Source organism: Channa argus, chromosome 13 (assembly GCF_033026475.1).
Source record: "Channa argus isolate prfri chromosome 13, Channa argus male v1.0, whole genome shotgun sequence".
NCBI classification, from domain to species: Eukaryota; Metazoa; Chordata; class Actinopteri; order Anabantiformes; family Channidae; genus Channa; species Channa argus.
In genome coordinates this window covers 14098722-14110795 of record NC_090209.1, presented here as the reverse complement: position 1 = coordinate 14110795, position 12074 = coordinate 14098722, and the positions used below count along the sequence as shown (strand labels likewise).

General features: G+C 37.9%; 1 protein-coding gene across 4 annotated transcripts in view; it reads left to right on the top strand.

The window, feature by feature from the left end:
- The first annotated feature begins 199 nt into the window (after nt 1–199).
- The window catches only part of huwe1 (HECT, UBA and WWE domain containing E3 ubiquitin protein ligase 1), a 54573-nt gene continuing 42698 nt past the window's right edge, over nt 200–12074 (top strand). For all 4 annotated transcript variants that reach the window (XM_067528352.1, XM_067528350.1, XM_067528351.1 and 1 more), the window contains exons 1-5: nt 200–281; nt 1990–2056; nt 8194–8243; nt 8371–8440; nt 10172–10270. In XM_067528352.1, coding sequence (XP_067384453.1) covers nt 8396–8440; nt 10172–10270 — 144 coding nt within the window. In that variant the 5' untranslated portion in view covers nt 200–281; nt 1990–2056; nt 8194–8243; nt 8371–8395. The remainder of the gene's footprint in view (nt 282–1989; nt 2057–8193; nt 8244–8370; nt 8441–10171; nt 10271–12074) is intronic.

Here is a 12074-nt window from a genome sequence, read left to right as displayed (position 1 = left end):
TTTCATAATTGTTCACGAGTTTGAATTAACTTTGAAACAAAACTGAATTAAAATATTTTTATAAAGCCTGGAGAATCCTGCTGTGTGCACATCTAATCACAAGTTCGAGGCTGGGAATATAAATTAATAAGTTGTATGCACTCAGCTTTGTTTTTTCTGTAACAATTACAGGGCTAAGGGAGTGCCCTGGATAAACGCAGCAGTAGGTATTCTCGCGAGAACCAAACTACCCTACTAGTCGCTAGTGCAAGATGGAGAAGCAATTTTAACACGCATTCGAGGTAAGCATAAACATTTATTCCAGAGTACTGACTGAGTTGTAGCTAATTTGTGGTATACATATGTCTTCTATAACATCTACTATTGATGATTCAAGGCCGTCACTAGGATACAAGATTATAAAACTAGTGTCTTTTCGGGGGGGCAATGTACGGATCTTCTACTTAGTAAACCGCCATTTTTAATTTAGCCATGATCCCAATGATAGAGCATTGTGCGGAGCTCTCGCTGCTAGCTGGTTAGCTCGCGCGAAACCAGCAAACACACGCTGCATAGAAACACACACAGTCGTCTTCGCCGTGTGTGGGTATGTACTGCCCAACTATAGCTCAAGGCAGTATCCTTGTTCAGTGGCTAACTTCCTCACGTTGTTTGGGAATTATAAGACAAATATTAAGAGTCAAAATGTCTGTCAGTTTGCAGATGTGACTTCTAGCAATCTGCTAACGTTAGCCGTCAATGCTGAAGTAACAAACGTTAGCTTGAACTGCTAGCGAACCTAGCTAACGTCATCTAACTAGTTAGCTCCCAACTTTGCTAGCTTAACGTTAGCACCACCATTGACTTCACCTTAACTGCGTAGGTAGCTACTTCAGTAATATGTGAGCTGATTTTACACGGTTACAACTAATCTATCTGCCTTTGAAGTTATAAACGAGTTAGTAAGTGTGGTAAGTTAAGTTATTGTTACACTAACCAAATATTTGTAATGCAGATGATCTGGGAAGGTAGCGTTAGTTCAGAATATCAGTAAGTTAACATTTACGTTAGTTAAAATTAACGTTTGTAGTTTACAGTTCTATGTGTGTCTAATTATCCATGGAGGTATGGTAAATGAAGGAATTAATAGAGAGCATTACATTGTCACATCGGCTTACAACCACTAATGCTAATACAAATACAAATGGAGTCCAGCATCCTCTCTGGTGCTTGACATTTCCTCAATCAGTGACTGCTGTAATGACATGACACGAGGGGGAGCGATTTCATTATGTATAATCCCTAATAAAACAGTAACTACATTGTAGGCACAGGTAACAGAAATCAGACCTGCAAATCTAAGGTCTGAAAATATATGAGCATGAACACCAGCTTTGACTTAATGCTGTTAATTGTACGCAATAGTGTAAGTGTTGTCAATATTAAGTCCTTTTGATGTGTGAAATTCAGAAATCATGTTATTTCCATCGAAGTACTGCTGAAATTTCTGCAGTATTGGAAATGAGATTTGCAAACAGTTCTAATCAATTTATTTTATTTAATCAGGGCATACAAAGGTCACAGTGCAACTCGGAATTGAGGAGCCTAGTTATGTGGCATATAAATAAGCTGAAATTCTTACTATAAAAGTTTTGCATTTCTAGTCTGTGTCTCTGTTAAGAAAGAAACATCAGCACATTAATGATGTTTATTGGTCCCAATTGCACACAAGATATACAAGGAGGACAGGCTGTTATTGAAAAATATATTTAAAAATGCATGCTGACCAAAAGACTGTACACATTTTCTAAGAAATTGGTGAGAAGTGTGATATGAATTGTATAGCAGCAGTGGTCCAGCAGAGTATGTACATACCCGATGAAAACCATGCAGTGCCAACAGATTAAAGATAAAGTAGAACTTTCAGTTAAAGTATTTTAGCAATAATGGAACTGTCAAAACGTTGTCATCCTATCATATCTAATTTCAATATGTTTTATATGTTTTCAGATAGTTTAACGAAACTGCAAAGCAAGCCAAGGAGAATGGTGGAGCTATTGAACCAAAGTAGTTTCTGGTATGTACTGTTAACCTTTTTACTACATTTAGTGAAACAGTTTTGTTGCATATCATTTATTTACAAAGGTCTCTGGAGATTCACAGTCATACAGGGCATAGTTATTTATTCAATTCTGAGAACTGGTGAAGACTTCTCAGAATTGAAAAAGGCTTTATGTTCGTGTTCATAAAAATTTATTTCGAGACATTTAAACGAACATTCTCATCCATATTATTAAATCTTTGTACAATTTACACTGTCCTACTATATGATACTTAATGTCCTCTCAAATGAGACACAAGAGGAGTAGGCTGAAGCCAAACCTTATTTATAACCCTGCCCCTTTGTAATCACCTACACGTTTGTCATTTTAATTCCCTCAAAATCCCCAGTAAGACAAAAATATAAATAATAGTCAAAGAAACAAACATATATAATGTGGTATAACACAACAAAATCTTGTCACTAAACAATTTATTGACCCTAGATACAGAGTCGTATTATACCTCTTTCTTTTACTTGCTCAACACATTAATTTTAAACATATTCTTAAAACTAATGAGAGTTTCGCATATTTTAATAGGAGACAGACCACTTCAGGAACATCAACATGTCAATTAGTTACATTTTTTTGCTAAAGTCACAGTTTTATATGCTAAATGGGTTCTCCATTAAGTATACACATCTGCAAAAGAGTTATAAATCCATCCAGATAGTTTTTGTAAGATTTACTGTGATTTTCATTTTTCTGCTGTGGGCCTGGATGTCAGCACCAATCTCCTTGTGGGAGTTGTGATAACTCTGTTAACTGTGAATTGTTGTGATAGAAATGTTGTGTAACATGCTTCTCTGAAATTATACTGGAAAAATTTTTTTCCCAAATTGATCACATGAGGAACATTGTTGTTTCCTTGAATATAAAATTGGGTAAAGTGTACATTACTGGACAAATTGTGTGTGTGGGGCCAATTTATTAGGTACACCTGTACAATCTACTAGATCGTATAGTAGTAGATAATTCTACTTTCTGTTTATTATTGAGGCTGAAGTGGTTGGTGTAGTCACTGGACTTCATTTTAACAAAAGGGGGTTCCAATGTTTTGGGCACCTCATTCATTTTAAATAAGGTTAAATATAAAACATCTTCATATAGCACACAACACATCCAGGGCTTAACATTAACACCCAGATCTGCATTGCATCACAATCACACTGCATTTAGTCACCGTCCCTCAAACTAAAGAATTCTCTGAACTGCTGTTGCGTTTTAAAAAGGTCCTACATTTTGAGGTGACTTAAAACTCCTGAGCTCACAATGGCTCAAAGTATTTGCTAAATCTATAAATCGGTTCATCATTGTCGACTCAGTATAGTGTAACTTTAAAGTCAGGTAGCCTTACAAACTTTAAAGGCAAAATGTCAGTGATGATGTCATCAAAGCAATCATTTTTAAAAGTATAAAAGATATTTAAAAAGCCATAAATATGCATTAATGTCCTTTTTATAAGGACAGCTGAAAGTATGGCAAAGTAGTTAGGCACCAAATACGGAAGACAGAAGTTGTTGTTATTATTATTGTTGTTGTTGTTGTTGTTGTACTCATTGTTGTATTGAGTGTTACTCTACCCTTTTATTACATGTACATCAAATGAAGCCTACACTGTGAATACTTGAGGAAAAAGTTATTTTAACCAGAAATATTAACCAAAAATTGCATCAATCAGCCCTACACGATCAGCAAAATTAGAAGCTACTTAATAAATATTTTCTACACTTTAACAACACAGATAACTTTACATATTCATGTCTGTAAAAGTTGTTGGGCGCAATGATTATTCAGAAAGTTGATATAAGTTAAAATAATATGACAAAGCATTTGTAGCACAAATCCACATTATTAATGCTTCATGAAGTTATGACGCAGTTTATAAATGGGTAGTATGGCATCAAATAAAATGACCCGGTCTCTGGTTCACCTGAAGTCAGAGATTGTGGACACTTTATGATCAAATATGCTCTATGCATCCATACAATGAAATAAGAATTTAACCAATTTGTAGCAGGGCAACACACATAAGTCAACGATTGGGAAACACTGCATATTATCATAGTTATTTTTCCCTTGACTGATCGGCCACCTGCGTGATGCATTCCACTCAAGCGTTACTGTTGTGCCCTAAACTGGGGAAGCAGATGTAAGGTTACATTACATTTTACATTTACATTACATTTAGTCATTTAGAAGATGCTTTTATCCAAAGCGACTTACAAGTGAGGTACAAGGCAGCGAAAATCTAAGTCAAAGAGAAAACATCAAAGCAAAGTCCTATCAGAAAAGTGTTCACATTTCACGAGATGCAAGAAAGAGAAGAAAGGAAGGGTTTTTTTTTTTTTTGGTAATAGATTTATGTGCATAGGAAGATGCGGAAGAGTTCTGTCTTTAACTTTTTTTTGAATATTGGGAGTGAGTTTGCTTCCACCATCGTGGGATCATTGTGCTGTAGAGTTTTGCTTGGTGTCTTCTGTGCGGTGCTGGGACCACCAGACGTTGTTCATTGGCAAACCGCAGCGGACGGGAAGGATTGTAGACCTGAATCAGGGAGTTGAGGTAAGCAGGAGCATTTGAGGTGATCACTCCGTAGGCAAGAGACAAATCTTTGAACCTGATGCGAGCAACTACAGGAAGCCAGTGTAGAGATCTGAAGAGTGGTGTGACATTAGTCCTTTTTGGCTGATTAAAAATGAGGCGTGGTGTCGCGTTTTGGATCATCTGCAAGGGTTTGTTTGGATACCAGTAACCCCATTAAGGTGATGGTTTCATAAGAAATACTCAAATAGTTTTTGTTAACCCACACAAACTAGGTCCTGGTGCTATAGCCAGTTTGGAGCTGGTTAACTTGCAAACCTGTTAAGAACAGCTTTCCTTTTCCACAGGCTAGAGAGCTACTGTAGTGCCAAGTCATTACATCTCTGTACAGGTCATTGCTTCCACATCAATGGTAAAGCCAAGCACAATATAACACCCCTTTTACAAATGTTGCTTGTGGCATTGTGAACATATATTAGCATCCAAACACAGCAGATCAACAACATTTGTGTGGACTGTCATGATAGCTATTTGCTGCAATTATGTTTTACAGAAACAGTAATTAATGCTAACAACACTTCGCTTAAAATAGTAATATTAGCTATTATTAGCATTGAGCTATCTAACTAGCATCAACTGGGCTGGTATCAGTCACATTATAGTTATACAAATGTAATAAATGATAGATTTACAACAAAAATTTTTTGGTCTTGTTGGTCACGATAACCCCACCAATGACAAAAGCGGTTCTCGGTTCTAGACCAGCAAAGAATTTGTGCTATTCTGAACTAATTTTCCTAGCCCAGAAGCAGTTGCTTTGCTGTCAAAATACAAAGACCAGATTCTAAAGTAGACAATGGTTTTGAACCAGGCCTGGAACTGGCTCACTGGAAAAGGGGTAGAAGTGATACCTGTTGTCTCATAGACAGTCTTTGGCTCTACACAGCAGTGTTGCGTTAAGGCCTGTTTACCCAAGGGATTGCAGAGAGCACACAAAACAGTGTTTCATTTTGGCTTGTCAGAGTTTAAGTTGTGGAATAGGGGTTATTAGTGACAGGGGATTTGACCAGATGTGTTAGTTTTACCGGAAACAGAGGATCAGCAAGGTAGAAAAAAACTCAAAAGAATACAGTTGGCACAGTAGAAGAGCTGTGATAAAAGCTAGGGTTAAACCTGCATATTACCTGAACTTTAAAGAGAGATGGAGTAGACGTAGACTGTCTTCTCATCTTTGGATGAGAAAGTACACCCTTCTTCTCTATTTCTTAACAGAAAGATATGACTTATGTTAAGCAGACCTAAAACTTTTCCTTCATGTCTGAGGATTTTGAGGTAACATTGTCAATGTTGGCATCACTGGCATTGCTGTCTGTGCTACTCCTTTTGGTTGATGATGTTTTTTTATTAGTGCCTTCCACTTCAGTTGGTGTTGATGCATTTTAGGCATCTGTTTATGTTTCCACTTTTTCACATTCATATTATTGAAACCAGTGGTGGGCTTGGGCTATCTGAGTTCAGGGGGGGAGAGAATTAAAGGCACCTGATGCTTTCTGCAAGGATTGCATCGTCCTCATTTGGTCTGGTGGGGGCACCTTAGATGGCACTTTATTTCATTTGCCCCTCCTGCTCCCTACTTTCATGATTGAATCTAAATGTATATGCAGTGAGGGACACTGCAGCAGCAAAGAGCAGAGAGAATAAAGATTGTCTCTGGAATTTACTGCATTTTAAGTACTAGATTTGCGGAAATCATTATAATTATGCGCAATTCCCGAAAGTAATCCAGGCCTTAATAATGCGTGGCAAAGTTGATAGATGTGCACCTGGTAGATTTTCTTTTGGGGGGGGGGCTTTGTTGTCATATTCATTAATCCACTATTTTCTGTTGTATTCTGTAGGTTTTGTCAGTTTGAGACCTTTTAGCATTTTGAGGTAATGCAATGCACAGAGGGTCAGTTGTTCTGTTTTAATATGCATCGATGAATAGTGACCACTCTGTTACAGCGTAACATACTTTTTGCACGCTACCCAGAGTCATGATGACTGAGCCAACAGCTAGCGTTAGCGTTCATGTACTATGGAAACGAGCGCGGATACTCTGAAATACAACGTTACAAAAAACGGATTAACAACTTTTTGCCTAGTCGATAGCCCTCAGTGATAGCCCAAATCTGAAAATAAAACCGGCATTGTCATAGCATACTCGTCCGACAATGAATCAGCGAGTTAGCGTTATTGTGAGATTCTCTTGGCACCTAAAGTAACGGAGGCTAGCCTGCAAGCTAGCGCGTGCTACGGTTGTGTAGCTGTGGAACCAGGGTAAGACTCCGAGCCTTAGGAAAGTATCCTTACCTGGTTCTTATATAATCTGACAAATCACTCCGATTGTCGTGGATTAGCGAGGAGTGTTTATCGTTACAGTTTCGTTTTCGCGGGGATGGTAACGAATGCGGGCTTATTTTGCGGCCTGCGCAGCCCCGACCTAAATTAGTCAAGAGTCATATCAGGACAGCATGGTAAATCGGTGAGACCTGAATAGACAGTAGGACTTTTGGTTAGCGGCAATGTAAAGGTTTACTGTTGATTGCATGCTTGTTTGTGACTTGGCTGACTTTTATAGGGTCTTTTGGCATTCGATTACTTTAAAGGATGCTAAGAGAATATATTTTTCTAATGTTACCGGTGACGTTGGCTCACTGTTAGCTGGTCAGGGGCTAACAAACCCCGCAGCAGACGTTACCGATTGATTTCTTCGGTACGTTGAGCTTCCCAACATATTGTTTTTTTTGCCAGATGTGTTGTTACAGCATCCACCCATTAAAGCAGAGTTGTGTGTAATTAGCAAATGCTTTCCTATATCTGTACATCGACTTATTAACACTAGATAAATAACGTAGGCTGTTAGCCTTGGAGAGGTTAGCTTGTTAGCTAGGTAGTTGTAACCTGTCAGCGTCAAGTCACTGAAGTTGATGACGAGAAAGCAAACAGTGAGGTGCTTGTCTATAGTTTGCATTGAAGCAAAAGTGTAAGCTAAGTCTCTATTGTGTGGAAAACACGATCAATACTGTAGGTCCTTAAATAGGTCTCAATCTAAATCAGTTAACCGTCGTTGTGTCGTGTGTAGCTAGCTAGCCACCAGCTAATTCTTGTGCCTCGGACTGCAGTGTGATTAGATGGTTTTTGCAGCAGCATTTATTAACTATTTTAGATTTTCAGGGAAATTACTCATGTTCACCAGCCTTATTGAGGTATTTTAAGGTAAGGTTAATAAGTATTAGTAAGTGAATTTTGTATGTAGCTACAGTTTATGTGCTCATATATATAATATATTGTGGGTACTTGGAGCACAACCTTTGCATTGCTCTGTAATCAATATGCAGTGCAACAAATAGGTTGCTGTTCAAGTCATACACACCTTTACACACAGTTCTCTAATAATCCATTGTTCCTGAATAATAATGGTGTATGTCTTTTTATTTTATTATTTTATTATTGTTTTTACTTAATTTTTATTGTGCCATTTGGGTCACTGTTGCTGATTTGTTTTTTACTTGTCATTATTTTCCAGGTAATCTGACTGGAACATGCTGTTAAGTGGGTATTGCCAAATTATTTTCTGTAAGTACATTTATGTTTAGATTTAAATACTTAGCTTAGTTAAATTAGAAGTATAAGTTGTTTTTATCATAAAATGAATTTCTGCAATACATGCTGTTTTCTGATTTACATGGAAATTTCTTAATAGGAGCAACACACAGAGATTATCAACAATGAAGGTTGACAGAAGCAAGTTAAAGAAAACGCCTACGGAAGCTGTGAGTATGCATAATTTCCCCTGTTTGAGGACTTAGTTTTATTAATGCAACTTGGGCACCCATTAATATGATCAGTTAAGAGCCCATAATGGGGCAGCAGGTCAATTTAATTTTACTACTATACTATATACTATACCATGGCAGCGCATAAAGTCGTTAAAAAAATCAGCTCTTTTTATGCTAGCTGAAACAGTGGTCTACGCATTATCACAACTAATTTTAAATTGCAATAATATAATATTCTGAAATAGAACATTCTACAATAATAAGTAATAATGAGTGCTTTTGGTAGAGTAATTTAGGTGCATTTGGATGCCAATACCTTTTGTATTGTAAACATTCCAATTCAGGACTTTCCTGTCTAACTATTCTTTTTATTTTTGTGATGATCATATTAAGAAGATGTGAGTACTTCTCCCACTGCTAGTGTTTTGCAAATTAAAGAGTCAATGTTTACACAAAACACCAAAAGCCAAATACACAAAACAAGATTTTTCTTTTTCTTTGTTGAAGGAGCCTTGTGTCTCAACCTGCTGCTTACATTAGTTCTGTAGTCAGTATTGTTTGACACTAACATGCTCTAGTACAAGAAATAGTATTAGCCTATGTTAGCTTTGGTTATTTCCTTTGACCAGGAGAGTTATCAGCTGAATGTAGCTGTTAACAATTTTACTTTACTCGCCTTTCTGCTATCATTAATCCTTGTAAACTTGATGCCACAACTGCATGTTTTGCACAATGTTGGATCTACAAGAATCTCTTCACGGTTTTTGCATTTTCCATAAAACTTCTAGGTTTTGTTGTTAGCTGGTTTTAGTTCAGGGGTGTTAAAATGGCTATAATACAGTTTTTGAGTACGTACCATCAGGAGATGATGTATCACACATACATGTATCCTCACCCACAGATACGTACCAGAGAAGTGTAGAAAGGGTTGACATGAGAAAGAAGTGTAACAAGAAACATACATATTGTGTGGTTATATGGTTTTTGACAACTTTTTGCCTAAATGCATTTTTACATTCATTTGGCTTAAAGTGCGGCTTGCTGCCTTGTACTGTAAAAAAACAAAACAAAAAAAACAGCTAGTTAGTTTGACAGGTTGGAAGTGTGAGATTTTCACAAATCACTACATGCCTGTGACCTGTACGTCTACAATAAACAATTCACTATTTTCATTGTTCTTCCATACCAGTGATACACTGACAAATATAAGAAGTAAGTATGTTTCTTGGTAACAGTAAGGTCAAATGTCCTATAAATGTTTTACAATCAAAGCCACAGCTGTGGCTAGTATTTAAGGGGCAGGTGGGCATCTTCAGTTTTAATAGAAATGCAACAATTGCGTCTAAATGTAATTTAATGTACACAATATTTTAATGAGAACAAATCACTAAACTTAAGAAATGATTTGTCAGTTAAACTGCCAGTGTTCTTTCAGCTGTTTGTGGGATGGTCAGCTATGTACACTAGTCATGCCAGTGCTGTGATACATCCCAGTATAGGGCAGAGATGGTCATGGTTTGGCCCTGCTCCAAAGCAGGACCAAAACATTGCAGTGTATTTACCTTTTAAGGTGAGAATGCAAATTTTTATAGTCTTTTCAGCATGTCACTGCTACTAAACCATGCTTTTCTATGATGTAGCTGCTGCTATTATTAGAAAAGAGGTATAGGTGGTCTGTGTACTCTGTGCCTGACTAACCATTTTGTGCTCATTCTTAACCAACAGCCTGCTGACTGCAGGATACTTATAGAGAAGCTCAAGGCATGCAGTGATGAACAACTGCTGGTTGAACTGCAGCACATCAAGACCTGGAATATTGGCAAGGTAAGGGAAGAGGTGCCTCCTGTAATCTTTTCTTAGGAAACATTGTCATAATATATAATGTTATGATGAAGGTTCTTCCTGGTCGAGTATTGTTTGGAACATCATACACATAAGCGGTATATTCCAAGAATTTGACAGACACTTGCTGGGTCTTGGGCTATGTCTACATTACACTCTCTCATTCAGTCTATCCATATTCATAAATTAGTTCTCAGTTGAAGGTTTTTCTGTTGCCACACCAGGGCTTGACATTAAGCTTTTTCAACCTCTTGCCCTTTGGGTAAGTAGCTGATTTGTTTTAAAATAGAAAATGTATGCTTTCCTATTAAAAGACGTCCAAAGTCCTATTTATTTTGTTTAACTATTAACATACAAAACATAAAATTGAGCGCTATTAATAATTTCTAATCTTTACTTTTACATTTAATTTGATGATGTTTAGTGTTATTAGTGGTTATGCCCTACAGGTGGGATGTGAGTTAGAAGAGAAGAAGAAATTCTTGAGTGAGTTAGATGAAGTGATGCAGAGCATCCCCTAAGGTGAGAGATTAGTGATTGGTGCAGATTTCCATGAACATGTAGGGGAAGGGAACAGAGGTGATGAGAATGTGATGGTCAGGTTTGGTTTTCAGGACAGGAACACAGAAGGAGAGATGGTGGTAGCATTTGCAAAAAGGATGGAAATGGCTGTATTGAACACTTTCTTCCAGAAGAGGCACAAACATAGGGTGACAAGAGTGGAGGTAGAAGCACTCAGGTGGACTACATCTTGTGTAGACGTTCTAATCTGAAAGAGACCCGTGGCTGTAAAGTATTGGTAGGGAAGAGTGTAGCCAGACAACACAGGATGGTGGTGTGTAAAATGACTCTGGTGGTGAGGAAGATGAAGAGGACTAAGGCAGAGCAGAGGACGAAGTGGTGGAAGTTGTTTATTAATGAAAAATGTTGTGTAGTTTTCAGGGAGGAGTTTAGTAGGGGTCTAGGTGTTCAGGACAATCTTCCAGATGACTGGATAACCTGCTTATGTAATCAGGGAGACAGGTAGGAGGGTACTTGGTGTCTCATTGGGAAAAAGAAAAGTGGACAAGGAGACTTGTTGGTGGAACGAGGAAGTTCAGGAGTGTATACAGAGAAAGAGGTTAGCTAAGAAGAAGTGGGACACTGAGGGGACTGAAGAGAGTAGACAGGAGTACAGGGAGATGCAGCGTAAGAATATAGAGGTGGCAGAGGCAAAACAAAGAGCATACGATGACTTGCTTTCTAGGTTGGGGAGTAAGAAGGGAGAGGTGGATTTGTACAGGTTGACAAGGCAGAGAAATAGACATGGGGAAGGATGGGCAGCAGGTAAGGGTGACTAAAGATAAGGATAGAAATTTATTAACAGGAGTGTGATGGGAAGATGGAAGGAGTACTCGAATGAGTTGATGAATGAGGAAAATAAAAAGGGAATGAAGAGGTGACTGGTGTGAAGAAGGAAGTAGCAAAGAGTAATAAGGGTGAAGTGAGGAGGATGAAGAGTGGAAAGGCATTGGTCCTGATGACATACCTGTGGAGGCATGGACGTGTCTAGGATAGGTGGCAGTAGAGTTTCTGACTAGTTTGGTTAACAAGATCTTGGAGAGTGAGTGGATGCCCGAGGAATGAAGGAGAAGTGTACTGGTGCCCATTTTTAAGAACAAGGGAGATGTGCAGCTCTATGGCAATTACAAATGTAATAGATAAGAGTATCAGCAAGAATGAAAGGAAAGGTGTTCAAGACGGTGGTGAGACCAGTTATGTTATATGGCTTAAAGGCAGTGGCACT